The sequence below is a fragment of the Haliotis rubra genome, unplaced genomic scaffold (assembly GCF_003918875.1).
Source record: "Haliotis rubra isolate DU_JTF1 unplaced genomic scaffold, ASM391887v1 Scf467, whole genome shotgun sequence".
NCBI lineage: Eukaryota > Metazoa > Mollusca > Gastropoda > Lepetellida > Haliotidae > Haliotis > Haliotis rubra.
Genome location: NW_025767154.1, coordinates 181,968 through 201,905, shown reverse-complemented (window position 1 = coordinate 201,905; position 19,938 = coordinate 181,968). Strand labels below are relative to the sequence as shown.

Here is a 19,938-nt window from a genome sequence, read left to right as displayed (position 1 = left end):
GGTAACATGATAAATGCATTAGCTAACAAACTTTACAGAGTTTTTGGCTATTATATACATGTAGCTTAAGTTAATTATACCTTAAGCATAGTACTATACTCATATTATAAAAATATATATTCGCTAACAAACTCTACGGAGTTTTGCTATTATATAGGTAGCTTAAGCTTATTCATATCTTAAGCTTAGTACTATGTTATACCATATAAGTATATTAGCTAACAAACTCTAAAGAGTTTTTGCTATTGGGTTTAAGTGTCATCATATTCTAAGCAATATGGCTATTTTATAACATGTATTAGCTAACAAACTCTACAGAGTTTTTGCTATTATATATGTAACTTAAGCTTATTCATATCTTAAACGCAGTACTATGTTTATATTATATAGGTATATTAGCTATCAAAACTCTAAAAGAGGTTTTTGCTATTATATATTTGGCTTAAGTTTTCATCATATTTTAAGCTTTATGGTTACATTATAACATGTATTAGCTAACAAACTCTACGGAGTTTTTGCTATTATATATGTAGCTTAAGTTTTCCTTCATAAGCTCAATACTAGGTTTATATCATATAAGTATTTTAGCTAACAAACTCTAAAGGGTTTTGTTTTTGCTATTATACAATTAGCTTAAGTTTCATCATATCTTAAGCAGTATGTTTACATTATAAAATGTATTAGCTAACAAAACTCGACGGAGTTTTGCTATTATATATATATAGCTTAAGTTTAATCATATCTTAAGCTCAGTACTATGTTTATAACATAAAAGTATATTAGTTAATAAACTCTAAGGAGTTTTTTTTTGCTATATACATTTAGCTTAAGTCTAATCTTATCTTAAGCTTAGTACTAGGGTTACATTATAAATCTATTAGCTAATAAACTCAACAGAGTTTTTGGCTATTGTACATGTAGCTTAAGATAATTATATCTTAAGCACAGTACTATACTCATATTATAAAATATATTAGCTAACAAACTCTACGGAGTTTTGCTATTATATATGTAGCTTAAGTTAATTATATCTTAAGCACAGTACTATAATCATATTGTAAAAATATATTAACTAACAAACTCTACAGAGTTTTGCTATTATATATGTAGCTTAAGTTAATTATATCTTAAGCACAGTACTATACTCATATTGTAAAAATATATTAGTTAACAAACTCTACGGAGTTTTGCTATTATATATGTAGCTTAAGTTAATTATATCTTAAGCATAGTACTATACTCATATTGTAAAAATATATCAGCTAACAATCTCTACAGAGTTTTGCTATTATATATGTAGCTTAAGTTAATTATATCTTAAGCACAGTACTATACTCATATTGTAAAAATATATTAGCTAACAAACTCTACAGAGTTTTGCTATTATATATGTAGCTAAAGCTTATTCATATCTTAAGCTCAGCATTATATCTATATCATATAAGTATATTAACTAACAAACTCTAAAGAGTTTGCTATTTTAATTAGCTTAAGTTTAATCATATCTTAAGCTTAGTACTATGTTTATATCTTAAAGTATTTTAGCTAACAAACTCTAAGGAGTTTATACTAGCATTTTAACAAGCTTAAGTCTATTAGTCTTAAGCATTGTATTAATGTTATATATACTTTATCATATTAAGTACATTGTAATAACCTTTATATGGCAGCTGATAAGTTAGCAGCAGGAATTCATCAATTCAGTGCCTTTATGAAGTTCCCATAGGGTTATTACAATCATCACAGTTCAAATCACTAATTATTAAAAATCCAAAGTATATATATTCCCACCTCCTTTCCTTCGGATTCTACAAGCAAAAGAGCATGAGTCAGGATAAGGAAAAATATGTAATTTTTAGAGTAAAATTGATATTTTATACTTATCCTGACTCATGAGGTCAGCCGTCCCATCCTCCCCACATAACACTTTGGATTTCCCTGTAAATTCAAATGTTGGGCTCAGTATATGAGGAGAGAGTGAGGCACATGGGTAGAGGTGGCGCCCTCGTTCACGCGCTTGTGGAAGGGAGGTAACTCGTGGTGAGTGCTAATTAGTGATTTTACATTGAAGGGAACTTCAATTAGGGAGATACAAGTGTTTCCACTATGTTCGCAAGAGGAAGGAGACAAGCAAAAGAGCATGAGTCAGGATAAGTATAAAATATCAATTTTACTCTAAAAATTACATTTTTGATGTTTTTGAATTCTTTCAAGCTCCATGTCATATGTACTGTTTTTACTGATAGCCCTAATTTCTTTCAGTCGACCAGATAGTGCAGGTTGGGCACAAAATGTCTCTGACCCACAAAGAAAATCACCTTTACCTCAAGGAGTAATACGGAGCAACAACTCTGCGTTTGAGACATATGAGAAACCCCGCATCAGTCCTAATCTCCCAGGCGTAAATAGAAGCCTTCTGAATCGCCAGCAGAGAGGGGGTAGCACATCTAGTGGTGGCTCAAGTGGATCTACTAAAAAGGGATTTAGGGTAGGCAGCAACTCTATACTTGAGTGCATTTACTTGTTGTAGAATAGTTTACTTAAATACTGTCATTGTCCTTACGGAGTCAGAACAATCCAATGAGTTCACTGTTGTTATGGATTCAGCGTTTTATAAGGAGGGAATATAGTGGCAGATACAATGTTGATATCTACTTGTGCCTGTGTGAAATATCAGAGACCCCAATACTTGGGAGCCGGCATGTGTGTGTTTGAAAGTCCATGAGCTTGTGATGTCACAAGCTGTCATTGGTCCCAGTGTCATTCTCGCTAAAACTTCCTTTCATTTCAGCTAATAGGGTCACTTATATTGTGTCATGTTTCCATCCATGTGCAAGTCAGAATTTATGCAGTTTTTACAGCTGTTTGCCTACTTAACTACCATGCCAAAAATGCATACCTTACATCCACAGTATTCTGTTTCCGAGCCTACCAGTCCTTGTCTTGTAATGTCAGATGTTATAGGTCTACCTTCTGCTCTCCAGGCAGACACTTTATTCAGTTAACTACAATTTGGCTGTCATCTCACTTAAGGGAAGTGTACACAAATAAATCACGATTATTCTTATGTGAAACAAAATGGAATTTTTTAATCAGTTAATATCAATGTTTGAAAATATCCACAATTTTTTTATTACAATGAAGGTATAACGCTCAATATAAGAGCTGAAACGTTTTGCCATTACATTTGCCTAGCTAAGCTGGCCAGAGTTACTGCCGTTTGATTATGATGTAATTGGTGCCAAATGATTTAATCTTCTGTCTAGTCACAAAGTATAAGATATAAATACTGACATTAATCATGTGTAATCATGTGAAATGAGTATGTAAAAATAGGAAAGAATCATTAGAACTGAAAATGTAAGCAGCAAGATGGAAATGATTGTGTGTATTTTCATTTATAACCTCACCTCAATGAAAATACCAAATATGTATAACAATGTTGACATATGTATGAAAATTACTATCGGGAAGCGACTTCTCAAAATGGCATGTTCACCGACACGAGTATGCAGGATATTTGGAAGGAAACTATTGTTGTTTCAAGCAACGTGTATACATAAATGTGACGTGTAAGTAGTCCGAAACTTTCTGACAATCTGCTTGTTGTTATTTTCTTTTGTTTTCTTTGTAACCAAAGGATATAGTCAGAAATGAGGAGAAGTACCATCATGGGTGTGCGCGAGTTTGTGTCAGTCATGGCGTCACACTTTTGGAAACTATACTATATTTTTTTGAATTTTGGAAATAATTGCATGTAATGCATGTAATTTTCATAACATTTGCCCTACAATTAGCAGATGATATCATACAATAATGAATTTCAAACAGAATTCAAAACTGCAAATTGCATTTATCTTCATGATGTATTTGGATATGGTTTCGGCATCAAAGTGTAGGTTGAAGAGGAGGGACGTATTGTACGATGCATGTAGGAATTAAGTTCCAAATGTAGAATGTTGGCACATTCACCGATGGCAAGCTAGATGTAGTGCATATACGGTTTAGTTTTGGTGAAAGAAGATACTGTTGGAAAGATGACCGACTCAGGTTGAATGTTATATAATTTGGTTACATGATAACACTCTTTGTACGATGTATGTGTTCTCTATTCTCAATTCTATTAGCTTATGTTTTGGAAGTTGTCATCACCAGATAAATCTTCCTTTTTTTACAAGGATTATTAGCTTTACTGTCAAAGTATCATGTATTCCAACAAAAGCTTTACATTGTTTTTGTTGTTGGGTTTTTGTGATAATAGCTGAGTAAATGTAGGGTCAACACAGTGCCAGCTCTGCCTTCTCTTTCTTGCAAGAAGTATTGGTGCCTCATGTTCAAAGAAGATTCCCACAGGCTTTGTACACTGGATACAAGATGCACTCAATGCTGCTCGCTGTCTAAAGTAGTCCTTGACAATGTTGAAGAAGGTGAAAAAAATCAATATGGTGATGAATACAACAAGGCAACCATGTCAGATGTGTTGACATAGCTGCATTCAGAAAGGAAACCCAGTTAACCTAGATCTAGAAATCGGCTCTTGGGGAGTGAAGATGTATCGGAGAAGAATGGGCTGGGATGTATCCCAACTCTTGTATACACAGGCTTGGGAGGGATGGTACCTTTGACATGCACGGGAAGCACAGGTGTCAAGATTCTAGTTTCTTGAAATCTTATTATGGACAGGGGACAATAATGCACACTTCGATTAAAATCTGCAGAATTTTAGGTGTTATGATAGCCTAATGTAAGGAGTTTTGATGTACTGTTTATATGATACACAAAGCTAACAATAGTTTGCTGTTTGTTTTAGTCCCTGTCTGATCGTGACTCTGACAGGTCATCTCCAGCCTCCTCCATCATATCAACCATTAGCAATGAGCTGACTGACATGGCACAGTCAGCCACAAACACCATGTCAGAGTTGTTTGGTGAGTTACCATTTTAACACCTGTTACATGTACTAAGAGCTGTTTTATATCATTTTATCATTTTACTTTCTTTTTAGCTTCTATTTGTCTTTCTACACGTTCCCAACCTTTCTACAGTAATAATTGCACTACAAGACAGGCTAACAGTTATTTTAAATTGTTGAGTACATCATCAGACTGTCACAGTGTGCTGTTTGTCTGGGAGACAAATTCATGTGTATGATGAATCTTGCAGCTATATGAATCTAGCTTCCCAGTTATGATTATCAGAAGAGAGTAACTAATTGTGCTCTACATCTTGGACAGAAGTGCTTCCATCATATAAAAAGAAAGTAGAAGTATTCACAACAGAAAACTAATACATAGGAAATGATTGATTTTTTTATCACTCTGGATCTACAAAGAAGGTGTATATTTGTTGCAGGAAGCAATAAGGCTGCCACACCCCCTCCACCACCACAACCCAGCACCAACAAGCCAGCCGCCAAACCATACACACCTCTTGGTGAGCACTGATTAGACAGTCTTCTTTTTCTCGTTTATTGGTGCAGTTGAAAAATTCTTTGAAATGGTCATTGTATGTTGTTTTTTTGCATCATATGTTCTGATGTTGTTTTTTGCATCATATGTTCTGACAAGCTAAGTTTCGGTTACAATATTTAAAATAAACATTATCTTGAGGGGATTCTCAGCCTCCTGTACACAAGGTATTCTGTTAGTCCTGCAAGTTCTGTGTCATTGACATAAAACCTCAGTTGGAATTCTGGCAGTTAGATTGACTCAATGGCTTGTATGGCTGTATTTCTTAAAGGCTGTAATACTGTTGAAGCCATATTGTAAATGTATTGTAATTGTTCAAAATATCATGTTGGTAGTGGGGCTTCACATATATGTTCCATTTTCACCTCGAATTGCATTCCAACAATGGTACTGTATCATCTCATAATACATTCACTCACAGTGTAAACATCTGGAAACAGTTGGAAAACATACTGAAACTTAACAAGCTTGTCTCAAAATACTTTTTTATGTTTTTTTCCAAACAGTGGTATGTTCCAGAGGTTTAAATCCATTTTTTCAACATTGCTGCCAAAATTAATGGATTAGACAACCTTAAGTGATCCAAGATGAATAGAAATTGACAGAAATAGAAGTTATTTAGACAATAGGTAACAAATCCATGGTTGGTTTCTAGTTTTACACACTTGCAATTGCAAGAAATACAATAGTAAGTACCTGTACATGAGAGAAAGCCTTCAGAAAAGATAAGGAACAGGTCACACAGCATGTATCAAAGTTCCAGTTAAATATAACCTGAGTGGTCAATGCGTCTGACTTTGTTTGCTGGCGATTAGGTGCCTGACTCTGAGGGTGTGGGTTCGAATCCCGTATGGGACTCAACCCAAAAAGTATTAGAATCTGTACTTTACTAAGAAAGTGTAATCCCAAATATAACATGTTACATTTGACCACTTTCTAAAATGGCATTGTGTATTTCATAGCTTGTGCTGACAAATTATTTACATGAATACTTTTCAAAGCAGTCTTCACTCAAGCAACTAACTCAACTAGTAAGGTAGATCCAAAAACTGTAGCTTATTATGATAAGCTAACACTTTTTTCACCATATTATCTGATTTTCCTGTCCTTAAAACATTCTTCAACCTGATTTTACGACACCTACGATAAAACACAGACGTTTTACAAGACAACACCTTCCTCATAGGCATCAGATGAGACTGTCTGTTCAACCTCTTGCTGAGTTCTACCAGTTTAAAGCATGTCGGTAGCAATTAGGGTCATTGCAAACACTACATTTAGGAGTAGAGAGCTTATATGTATAATGAAAATCAACACTGTGACTAGCTCATTGTGATTTTGCAAACTTTCAATAATAGAATTCCCATGTACCCCCTTGCACCTGCATGGTCCATGTTAAAAGTTCAGGTATGTGGAACAATCAGGTTTATCTCTGAAATATCAATATCTGACAGTAAGTTTCAAAGCTGGTCTTCCTCCTGATGACCACAAATAACATTAATATTTGTTTATACATATGAATAGTTCCAGCTGTGGTATCACAAAACATGTACCATTGATGGTTTTTCAGTGTCAGGGAATGTTTCTGATCTTTTATTGAAGGAGATAATAACAAGAACAAATTTGAACAGACCCAACCCAAACTGTTCACAGAGGTCAAGCACGCATTCTTGCATAGAATCGGAAAATATTAAGTGATGACAAGATAAAAAAAATATCTTAAAACTAATATTCGAAACTTTTCGTCACACAACAATCATATATATATATGTCATCGCATGTTTTGTTTAAATGACACCATTCGGTTTATTCCAACATGTCTTGTAATAAAATTTGTAGAATGTAATGAATAATTTATGAATATTCACCAGTCCTAATTTCAAGTGTTATTGGTCAATATTTTGACACTGAACCACATAAATCCTGTGTTGCATTCCTTTACATGTACAAAAAACAAAACATGACACGCTTTGTCCAACCTCTGCAAACAAAGTTTGGACTGCTTTCATGTATAAACCTTGGCAAAAGTTGAGAAACTTCTCATTCAATGAGTGTTTCATTTATCACTTTCAGCATAATATAACGAGAGAAACGAAATGAAAATCATAAACGGTAACATTTTTTCAGTAAGTGCTAGGGTCACCGGATGTGATGTCACAGACAGGGATGGTCTTCTTATACTCTTTTGTGATTGAATATTAGCAATAAAACTGGAGATATTTCATCTTGTCCAGATTTCACAGAAATGACTATATATATAGTATGATTAATCATAGCTCATATGAAATAAAACCCCATTATGAATTGCCTTTATAATTGGGATATCACAGAACCTGTTTAATCTTTGTATCTTCATGTTTATTATGAGGGATTTAGGGTTAGGGACCTAATCCAATATGGTAGGTAGGTGTCCGGTATAATGCATATGTACCATACCTGTATCTAAATTTTAAAAACACATATCGTTATAAATATGGTTTTTAGATTCAGGTTGTTAAATGTTTGCAAAGTAACATGGTTTCATCAATCAAATGAAGCTTTATTGTCTTATGTAAGAGGTGGTGGGGTACCTAGTGGTTAAAGCATCCACTCGTCAACCTGAAGACCCAGGTTTGATTCCCCACATGGGTGCACTGTGTGAAGCCCATTTCTGGTGTCCCCGCTGTGATATTGCTGGAATATTGCTAAAAGACGCATAAAACCAAACTCACTCACTCACTCACTCTCTTTTGTAAACATGAAGTAGTAATTACAAATTACACAGCAAATGCATTTGAGCAATAATTATTTTGAACGTAAACCGTTTCTTTCTTGATTTTTCTTTTTCAGTTGCATTTTAATATTTTCAAAATCATACATAGAGAGGTCAAAGAGGGGCGTGGTGGGGTGGGTCAGATATGCGGATATTGTATTCTGCGTAAAGATGAAAGAATTTTGGATCTAAGATCGTTGCAGTTATTAGATTATAGGTTCTATCACTCTGCTGTTCCTGAAGTTAGGGGGTTTACAAATTAACTTGACTATCATGACAGGTACACGGAAAGCTCTTGTCGAGAAGTCTGGATTGGTCAAACACGCTACCAGTCAGAAGAAAAAAGAGCCTGTGAAACCAGCACCACAAGAGTCTCGGGGTTCTTCAAACAGGTAAGTGAACATTGGCATTTGTGTAAGGTATCTTTGTCAGTATTGTTATCAGTAGAGAATCAGATTATCCCAAACATTAAACTTTTATGGAATGTTGAAAACACATCTTGACCATATTTTGACCACAACTATTTCTGTACCTTCAGTGAGAATCAGCAATTCTTGAAGGAGGTGGTCAATCTGATCCTGGACGGGCAGGGGATGGGATGGCTCAAGCTCAATCGTGTGAAGAAGCTGATGGAAGATGAGAACTATAGGAACTTTGTCATCAGTCGACTCAACCGTAATCTTGACAAAAAGCTTTCTGATGATGCAAATCATCTTGAGGATGTAGTGAGTACCAGGGTCACATCCACAAAACAAGGAATTGAACACATCCTTTGCAGCCCATAAACAATGAGCATTGTTTGAAGATTTGCTTTAAATGCATCACTGCAAGAACTTAAATTGTTTTTCTGTTAATGTTACCTTTTTGAAGAGTCCTGCAATGACCTAAATTATTGGCTGAAGAATCGTGAATTCCCTGAGAAGGCATATTCAGGATCACAGCTAAGACTTTGGGTTACATAAAGTTATATAATGTGCAATGCAATGATGTTATACAAAATTTTCTGTGACATTTGTTATCCATACAAAAAGTAATGAATTATATTGTGTCAATCCATTCATCATCAATATTTTTTTTTTATCAGCATGAATTGAAATGACTTTGATGACTAATATTGCTGCCTGTGATGCACCCAAAACATAGCTTTTTACATAACTTCGTGTTTCTTTGTTTCCTGTTTTCAGTGTATTACAAAGAATGTGTTCAAGGGCATGCTGGCAATGGTAAAAGCAATTGTCCATGGTCTGGAGCACACATTCCAGAACCATGGCCTTGGAGGTATGGCAAGTGCTTTCATGGTGATGGAGATTCTACACACACACTATTGGGCCCGCGAGATCACCAGCAGTAACCGCAGTGACACCAGCCTCACACCAGATGTAAGTTTGATTACCTGCACATGTCAGGGAATCACTTTAAGATACCGTATATTACCGTAGATAAGCCGAAGTTTGAAACCAAAATAAGCAGTCTCTCTCTCTCTCTCTCTCTCTCTCTCTCTCTCTCTCTCTCTCTCTCTCTCTCTCTCTCTCTCTCTCTCTCTCTCTCTCTCTCTCTCTCTCTCTCTCTCTCTCTCTCTCTCTCTCTCTCTCTCTCTCTCTCTCTCTCTCGAGAGAGAGAGAGAGAGAAGAGAGCTTTATCTATGGGTTACACTTTCATCAAACTTTATTTTTTCAGGGGTAAGAAAACGACATTGTATCGCTTCGTGTGAACGAACAAGAGAAGACAATTTTGTCAGTAAAGACATCAAATTGAACATCACCAGACAAGATTATTTACCTAATAAAACAATATTTAAAAAAAAGATTATTTACCTTTTCAGTTCTAATTTGTTTTTGCCAGGCATTGTCTTATATGCAGGGATTAAGATTACTGTGTGTATTTGTCTCGTATACAGAACCAGAACTTTGGTGTCTTGCCGGATAGTTTTTATTCATGGAACAATTTGATCTGTCACCAATGTGGTGTCGCACGGTCTCGCTATTTCCACCAGGCAAACAATTTGTTGACATGTGATCGTCCAGCTACAACAAATATGACTTTTAGCAAAACAAAATATGTATGTATGTATCCATTTTATGTCAACTACACTTCATTTCGAGACGTGAGCAGATAGCTATTGCTGTGAATAATGCGGGCAGAAGTTATAAATATCGGAGGGACACATGATGTCACTGCAGTTAATATAAACATTCTTTTGGAAATTTTGACAAAAAACAAACACAGGTTCCCACATTAGGGGTCAGTAATATCTTTATTAGATACTATTCTCACCAAACGAGTCATTCTCAAAATTCGTGCATACATGTATATCATGTAGGCTAAAACTGTAAAAAAAATTCCTTATCCTGACTCATGATTTGAACATATAGCATGAGTCAGGATAAGTGTATAATATCAATTTATTCGAAAACTTGCATCTTTTTCCTTATCCTGACTCATGCTATATGTTCAAAGTTGAGTTGGATAAGTATAAATTATCAATTTTCACTGGTGATGTTTATTTTTTATTTTTTTCCCTCCTGCCTTTAGGTTTTCTGAGGACAAAAGTCCGTAAAACAAGAAATAAAATTGGTCTGGCCTTACTGTAAAAACACCCATGGTAACGGTAGTGACAGCCACTAACAATATCAGTTTTAAAACAATAACAGGTCCCAAAAGTTTACTGATGATTTCTCCAACTGTCTGAGGTACTTGGTGTTGTTTGGCTTCACAAAATTAATTGGTTTCAGCGGGAGCTACCGTAATGGTTAGGACATGCCAAAATCTCAGATATCATTTTGTACTCACCTTTTTTCGATAAAATTAAGAAAAATGAAGTTTTTTGTGTCACTGTTTGATAGCCATGTTTCCTCACTGCCATTACTTTCAAACAGGAAGTTGAATTAGCAGACAGTCCAGGCAGTAATCATTATTGCATTTTTTAAAATTTTGATGTTACAGTAGAGACATTAAACCTTGTGACAAAGTTTGACCTTTTTTCACAAAATGTTTATCCAAACATGCCAAGCATGAAGCTGTAACATCATTAATTATGATATGTAAAAAGATTTCTTTTGAAAAACATGAAAAAGACCAAAAAAGTCAAATTGCACATCAGCCACTGGAGTTGTGACACATGAAAATTGAGTAAAATAAATGTAAAAATATTGTTTTCCCAATTTTGTTACTGTAAAGTGTACAATAAATGGAGATAAATCGGTTATCATAATTTACAATAATATTTATAATAATAGACAAACTATGGGATAAGAAAGTCATTGAGTTGGACCCTTTGTATCCTTGACCAGGGTTCATCTATATGTTATTCCTAGTTGCCAAGGATTCAACAGACCTCAGGATGATCGATCTAAAGATCCTGAAATAGGAATATCTGAAACAACCTCCCAAGTTTATAATGGAACCGGGGCGGTGGGGTAGCTTAGTTTTTAAAGCGTTTGCTCGTGACGCCGAAGGCCCGGGTTTGATTCCCCACATTGGTACAATGTGTGAAGCCCATTTCTGGTGTCTCCCGCCGTGATATTGCTGGAATATTGCTAAAAGCGGCGTAAAGCACAACTCACTCACTATCATGGAGCCCATACAGAACCTCAGACAGACCATCCTTATAAGGAACTCTATGATCTTCATAGACCTAGCCAAGATTGGGAATCATCGGATGACACTGTATCTAGCACCACCAGCATGGCTGACTGGCTCCTTGTTTCCAGATCCTCTCTCTCTGCCCCTTTGTCCAACACTTCTCAGACAAAGTAAATTCATTTGCAACCAGGAACAGCTGTACTTACAAGTATGAAAACTGTCCAATGATACCTCACATCAGCAGGTTCTTCACAAGAAGTTGCCTCAGCTGTTATGCAGCTGTTATGAATCAGACCTGGAGAACAGCCAATAACCATGCCAACTATTCTAGACTTTCTACTATGTCTATGGAAAGATCAGCATCTTTTACACGTGAAGATCCGGATTAGAATTGGTCTCCAGCAACCCATGCTTTTCGTAAGAGGGTGGTAAGGCTCGCTGACTTTGTTCACACATGTCATCGTATCCCAATTGAGTAGATCGATGCTCATGATGTTGTTCACTGTATTGTCTGGTTCAGACTTTATTATTTACAAACCGACCAACCTTTTACATGACACCATAGAAGGATATTATATATATAACACATGTTATATTTGAGATGTCTCTTTCTCAATAGAGTACAGATTCTAGTACTTGTTTGTTGGGTTGAGTCCCATCCAGGGTTTGAACCCACTTTCTCGGCTGACTTGGTATGCTGGTGATTAGAGTACAAAGTAATGTGTATGCAACAAATATGTGGATTAACTTATAGTACAGTTTTTGCCTTCATATTTTGTACAGATCTTTCTGTATGGCCATGCTTTACTCGTCACTGACTTCTCTTTGTTCAACATGTTCTGTTCTGAGCTATATGGTATATTTTCAGCTTCTTCTGGTAGTGCTCTTAATTTCCTTTAGACAACTTAATAAGCTCTACGAATCTCAATGTCTGTCCTGTCCAAATGTTAACAAATGACGAACATCTGGGCCAGCCACAATGTCATTGCATTACTATTTCTATAATTCTTTTTATCTAATTTGTTAACCATTTTTCTGCCCTGTATGTGAATCCTTGTTAGAAATTGCTACAGCTTGACTTATACACAGTGGTTGACATAGTTGTTAACATTGGTTAGAGTATGCCAGTCATGCTGATATCATGTATAATAAAACTTGATGAAATGAGCACATACATGTATTTGTCAATCCCAATTGAATAACAAGGGGGAGAGTACTATGGATATACAACTTCTTTGTTGTTAATGTGAGAGATGTTTCGGTGTAGCTGCTAACACCGTTATCAAACAAGTGACATTTTCTTAGAACTGTCCCTGTTGTTCATCACACCAATTTCTAAATGCCTCACAATGAAGTCACAATGGAACATCCACATTATCTCTCTCCACCATGTGTACCTCTTGACTTTTAGAATATCTATTTGCATTTTGACTTATACCTATCAGCTGTTACAAATACCAAACCAGATTTTGTTGTGAGGCAAATAATTAAATGTACCAATATCTTTGTTGAAGTTGCCATTGAGACATGTAGGTTCATCTCTGATTGGATGTTTAGGTGTCCTCTCTGCATGGCAGTCATGAGAGCCTCTCATCCAAAGGAGAAGACTCCCAGAGGATAGACAACCAAAGTCTCACAGAAACAGAAAACATGCCTGCAACCATCAGTAAGTATACGTATTTTTGTGTGTATTTACTTTTATGGTGGAGGCTACATGGCTCATAATCAGGCATCTTGCTGTATGATCAACTTTGCATTGCTTTTATGTCCTTCCACTCAAGCTTTCACTTGGCTATGAAGATAACAACTAATATTGTATGTACTTAAATAAAATAAATAATCTCACCTGTCAAGACCACTTCCTGTTGTAAATGCCTGTAAGCTGTATTGTTGCATCAGTAGTCATCAACATGATTATTATACTATTTATAAAAGACTGAAACAACTTTTGTCTGTATTGTTTTAGCTTTTCCCCCCACTCATATTTTCTTTGGGTGAAAACAGTGGTGCTTACATTGTGATGTACCTGTACTATGTAATATATGAGCATGAGTCAATTTAAAGCACAGAAATTGGAGAGGGACAGCAATATTTTCCAGCACAGATTTGCATTGTGTTTCTTGAACATCATGCAGATGTCTTGACAATGATTGGTCACTTCCTGCTGTGAAATAGAATTTTATGAACAAATAGTTGATTATGCAACTTTGTCAAAACTGTTATTCTGTTTTTCTTTGAAGAAAAGAATGATTCTGAATTGTTGGATGTCCGTATTGGTTAACATTTAACCCAAATGAAATTCTTACCACAAAGTATCTATGAAACAGCAGCTAAGTTTCTAACAAACAGCAGAATGTTTCTAGCTTGTGTTTGTTTTGTGGTGACTGGCTGCATCCTCTATCTGTGTACATTTAGGCCTGAACCCGTCCCCCCGCCAACCCCCACTGTCCCCCAGCCGACAGGACAGCACGGGCTGGTGGGCAGAGCGAGAACGAGACCAGTCACAGCCAATCAGTGCCGCCTGCATTTCTGACCAGTCGTCCTCTAGTACCAGCACCAGCACTGAGTCAGGTCCGTGCAGCCCAACGGTTCCAGCCAGCTTTGTTGAAGTCATCGTGCATAGTGTGCTTATGTCTCTTGGCCTGTTATGTTGTTACATTAGAATATTACATTATCTTTTCATGTATTAAAGGCTGCTTTTATATGTTCATTATTCAGCTTTATACATGATGTAGGACATGAATGTTACTTTAAAATATCATTCTATATTGTTTCGCATTATTCACATATACTCTAGTGTAATCAATTGATAACCAAACACTCTATGATTGAATGGGCTCCTGCAACAACTCTTCCAGGCTGGTTACTGGGTTCAAATTGAGTCACATCAACTGACCAAAATAAGAGTGCATATGTAATGAAACAATGAAGGGAAAAAAAGATCATCTCTGCACTATAAGGATACGATTTTACTTTTATTATTACGAGTATCACTGTAGAAAGGCTAGTGTAGTGAGATATCGAACAGGGTTATGAGAGAGTAGGAAGTACCCGGTAGGTTTCTATTTGTTTGAGAGAGTAGGAAGTACCCGGTAGGTTTCTATTTGTTTGAGAGAGTAGGAAGTACCCGGTAGGTTTCTATTTGTTTGAGAGAGTAGGAAGTACCTGGTAGGTTTCTATTTGTTTGAGAGAGTAGGAAGTACCTGGTAGGTTTCTATTTGTTTGAGAGAGTAGGAAGTACCCGGTAGGTTTCTATTTGTTTGAGAGAGTAGGAAGTACCTGGTAGGTTTCTATTTGTTTGAGAGAGTAGGAAGTACCTGGTAGGTTTCTATTTGTTTATAGCTGAGTTCACATGGAATGTTCTATTGGTGTGTAGTAAGTTGCAGTCTGGCTTTTACTGTTTTTGCATGACATTATTTATTGACTACTGCAGTACAGCTTCCAGCAGAAATATAATCACATTAAGAATGAAAAATCAATTCATTGATCATTTGATTAGTAACTCCGCACTTGCACTTCTGATTACAAATTGAAAAGTTAATGTTGAATCATTTTCAAAACAGATCATGTAACTAACATCAAATAAATTAATTTCCAGTTTTTACTTAGATGCCAATATTGGCAGATATTTTTCAAGTTTTATGCATATAGTTGGTATTTTATTTTGAATAAATAATAATGGTAGAGGACAGGTCACAAACTTCCAATGAATATCATGTGCTGTATTATGTTGTTCCATTGAATTGGATATCAGTTTATGTGCTAGATAGCCCTTTGGGAGGTTCATGAAATACTGGCAATTGCTATTGAAGAAGAAACCCAAGATGTGTTCTTTTGTAGTGGGATGAAAGTTAGCACATGTTATTCTTTGGCTGTGACAAAGTGGTGAGGTTTTGAGCAAGGTTTTGGTTGACCTTTCTCGAATTCACATTCTTGAGTAAGGTTTGCTTTTCTGTTCTTCTAAAAATATCTGCTGTATTTGTAAGACACATGATTATAATTGAGTAAACAAGGTCAATAAATCAGATGTGTCTATGACACTGTCATCAAGGAAACTACAGTCATGAAAGTGATATCATTCAATTAAAAGTGCCTGTATTAGAGTAACTCTATTAAACTAAAGGAGCTTGTATTAGAGAACTCTTTAAGCTCAGGACATAGCTGAACAGCACTTTGGATGACCTGATTGGTTCAAAGTAATTTATGATGCATGAATTTGATAGGAATGTTTTGAGGCATTTAGGTGGGAGTTTGACTGCTTCAGTTTTTTGCATGAAATATTGACACATTTCACATTGAACTGTTTCCAGTCAAATTTACAAAATGACTGCTGATATTGAGCTTGCATGGAATTTTCATTAACATGATTAAGTAGAGGAGATTGAATTAATGAGTTTAAACAGCACACCCAAAAAGGCTGGTCTGTGATTCAACACAGACATGTCATATTTGTTTGATGATTATGCCAGTAATTAATGACCAAAGCCATATTATATACAGATCTCTTGTGCATGTGGCAGTGCCTGAAAAGCAATCGATTAAATTTTTCTAGCTTGATTTGTACGTCTATGCAGTAACTCTTTTTTGCCTTGACTTTTATGTATTTGATGTGGAGTGTTAACTTGCCTTTATAAACATACCATGTTTGTTTAGGTTCCCCTGTGATTGTAAATGGTGATGAGTTTGAGAACATAGAGATCCCTGTGATGTCAGACAGCAGTGGTCACTCAGAAAACTCTGGAATTGGAGGAAGTAATGGTGGTGTTTCCAGACAAACAGGGCTCAGCCCACAGATGACAGACATGAACAGGAATATTGGCAAAACACCAGCTCAAACATGCGATATCATTGTGACTGACACAAGTTCTTCCAGAGATGGGGAGGACATGATGCATGAGCTTGTCAAGAACAAAGAGTTGATTAAGACCAGCAGGCTAGATAAGTTTAACAGTATGGACTCTGAGATATCAGAGGCAAGCACTCTTGTCAGCACCAGCTCAGACAACAATGATGAGAACCGGAAAAGAAGTCGAATCAATCACCACTCCATTAGAGGAGCCATGTCAGACAGTGAGATGGAAGGCTCAACTGGGGTAAGGACATAAATATGCTAAAGCGTTTGTGTAGTAGACTTAAATATTTGAAATTATGAAAGTTAAAGAAAATGTCATTAAAAATATCGTTCCTGAAATATTGATAAGGTCATCACTGTGGTACCAAATGTGATATGGGATAGAACATGTCGATGATCAGCCTAGGATTTATATAACTTATGCCATTGAAGCAATATAATTATGGGGCTTTGCATGAGTAATGAAGGGCTTACACTATATATTTATCATTTTTTGTTTTTATATTATTGGTAGTTGCCTCAGTGTAATATTGCATACTAATTGTCTGACATAAGTTATTACATAGGCACTCTCCTATCAATTTACCTGTTGATCAGGACATAAAGCAGCCATTTTTTTCAGGTCCACAGCATACTATGCAGCTGTCTCAGCACAGACTGTTGTCATGTAGCTGAAATATTGCTTAGTATAATTCAAAGAAACAAATTGTACACTTTTGCTGATCATATTGTGTATTTGTGCACCAATAGTAAACGCATGCCACCTTTGTTGGTTTGGCAGCATTCACCATTTTCTGAGTTTGGGCCCTCAAGGCCTGCTAGAACCATTTTGATGAGTGGTAAAAAAGTCATGAACCTTTGTTTCTTCCAGCTTTCACACAACAAAAATATGACACGCAATGATGTAAATGAAACATAACTCAAAGAGTCTTGAAACCCAACTCACTCACTTAACAATTACAGCAGTCTGCACGTCACAACAAGAGAAACCGTTCTCCAAGTGTGTGGAGCTCCAAGAGCAATCTCAGTACAGGATTTCGTTACAATGAAGGCAAGATGATCAACACTAGCTGTCCACAGAACCCAGAGTTCTACAAGACATACCTGTTTGAAGGCTTGCTTGGTTGGTACTTGTTATTTTTAAATATTTCTTATCCTGACTCATGATCTTTTGCTTATCTCCTTTTCCCTTGCGAATGGTAGTGGAACACTTGAATCCCTTGAAGTTCCCAAAGCGGACGTAAAAATGCACTCACCCACGAGTTACCTCCCTTTTGCCCTTTCCCGGTCAAACAGTCATGTGACCAGCCTTACTTGTCACTCTCTCCCTTTTCGCCCAAGTGGATGGATGGGCGAGCACTGGAGTCCCGTATACGGTTTATATCCTTTTTATTTAGATCCTATTCTTCAAAATTACGCTGTGTATAGATTTGGCAATAACTACTATGTATTATACGTAAAAAAATTCTAAAAAGTATTTGTATTTGTGTCATAATTTCATCGCGCTGTACTTATTGTGTTGATTTATCAAATCTACAATTTAATCAATATTTGTCTTATATCTATAGACGATTGCAGATGGATGATTCGCGGAGGCATAGCTCTACCGATCAGGAGATAATTGATGAACAACTAGACTTCGTCTTCCCGGACTCAGAGGTTACAACTTGGATAGCCAATGGCTTGAACTTGGAGTCTCCTTCTAAGGATATGGAAGAAGTCTACACTTATAAGATGCGTAATGACCGCTTGACTCTGTGACTATTCCTCCGATGGAACCTATATCCAAGGTACCTTCTAACCTACGCACAGCTTTGAGAAAGCTGCAGACATCTACAAGATTTGAGAACTCTCAGATCTACAGGCAGATACTAGCAACGCAGACATCTACAGGGTTCGCGAACCCTAGGGTTAACAAACCCTTACATCAACAGGCAAAATGTTGACGTTGACTCTATTATAAGGCTGAATAAAATGAAGCAATGATGAAAACGGATGGTTTTGTCAGAGTTTAAAACTCAACAAAAAGATCTACAACATGTGCGATCTCTACAGTTTACAGCCTGCACAACTCTACAACCTGCACGAACCTTACACCTGTAATAGGTTCAGTTTCTGACGACAACCTACTTGATGAAAGGAATCCCTTCATCTGTACGGATGCTGAGGTCTTATACTGGGTAGCAGATGGCCTGTGGATATTGTCTTCCACTCACTCACTCCAACCCAACAGAGACATACTGCATATACACTGATGACTTCGACTCCAATATGATATCACCTATGAAGCCGATATTTCAAGTACTGGAGAACCTCAAGGCGACCTTTCTGCAGCATCGAGGTCTACACAGTGCTGGTTATCTGGACAACGGCATACAGGTTCTTCAAAGTGCCAATCAACTCAGACAGCAGCTGAACTTAACAATTAAGTTGCTCACACAACTAGGATGGCTAGTGAACCTGATGAAGTTGGAGTTAGAATTAAACAAGATCTTCAATTACTGGGAATAAGAATTATCACAACACAGAATCGAATTGTGGTCCCAGAAGATCATTGGGCCAAGATACAATCAATGATTCCACAAGCAGTCATCTCTCCGTTAACACTACGAACATGGCAATGTCTACTCGGTCTACTAACCTCGGCGCAGGACTTGACTCTCACAGGAAGGTTACAACTAAGGCCGCTGCAACGGTTCCTGACAAAACATCTGGACAGCATTGACCCTATCTTGATGCCAGACAATCTTAAGAGGTACCTACTTTGGTGGACCCACAGGTCGAACGTCTGCGGAGGGACCTATTTACAAGAGCCGGCCTTCAACACACATCTCTCTGTAGACGCATCGATACAAGGTTGGAGTGCACATCTCAACAATCAAGTTGCATCAACAAAGTGGTCCAAAACAGAGCAGCATCTTCACATCAATCTGCTGGAGATGAAAGCTGTGATCAACACCTTACAACTATGGTCGAGCTCGCTGATCAACAGAATGCTGATGGTCCACACGGACAACTCTACAGTGGCACTCTCCATAAATCAGCAGGTATCTACAAGATCACCAAGCCTAATACAGCTCACATTCCATTTGTTTGACATCACGGAGGAGGCAAACATCTGGATTAAGGCATGTCACATACCCGGAGCCAAGAACGTTCTTGCAGACGCTCTCTCCCAACCACTGCACCCGTCACCTACGGAATGGATGCTCCATCCAGAAGCATTTTGGCTCATCATAAGGGAAATAGGATCCTCATGTTTGCCACGAGGTTCAACAAACAAC

General features: G+C 36.8%; 1 protein-coding gene across 6 annotated transcripts in view; it reads left to right on the top strand.

Moving 5' to 3' along the window:
• The window catches only part of LOC124290481 (MAP kinase-activating death domain protein-like), a 152,847-nt gene that overhangs the window by 99,604 nt on the left and 33,305 nt on the right, over positions 1 to 19,938 (top strand). For 5 of the 6 annotated variants that reach the window (XM_046727191.1, XM_046727190.1, XM_046727189.1 and 2 more), the window contains exons 14-23: positions 2,263 to 2,488; positions 4,811 to 4,928; positions 5,353 to 5,433; positions 8,501 to 8,612; positions 8,759 to 8,945; positions 9,405 to 9,599; positions 13,360 to 13,468; positions 14,218 to 14,373; positions 16,456 to 16,895; positions 17,618 to 17,777. In XM_046727191.1, coding sequence (XP_046583147.1) covers positions 2,263 to 2,488; positions 4,811 to 4,928; positions 5,353 to 5,433; positions 8,501 to 8,612; positions 8,759 to 8,945; positions 9,405 to 9,599; positions 13,360 to 13,468; positions 14,218 to 14,373; positions 16,456 to 16,895; positions 17,618 to 17,777 — 1,784 coding nt within the window. The remainder of the gene's footprint in view (positions 1 to 2,262; positions 2,489 to 4,810; positions 4,929 to 5,352; positions 5,434 to 8,500; positions 8,613 to 8,758; positions 8,946 to 9,404; positions 9,600 to 13,359; positions 13,469 to 14,217; positions 14,374 to 16,455; positions 16,896 to 17,617; positions 17,778 to 19,938) is intronic. The other variant, XM_046727192.1, reaches the window with a different exon arrangement.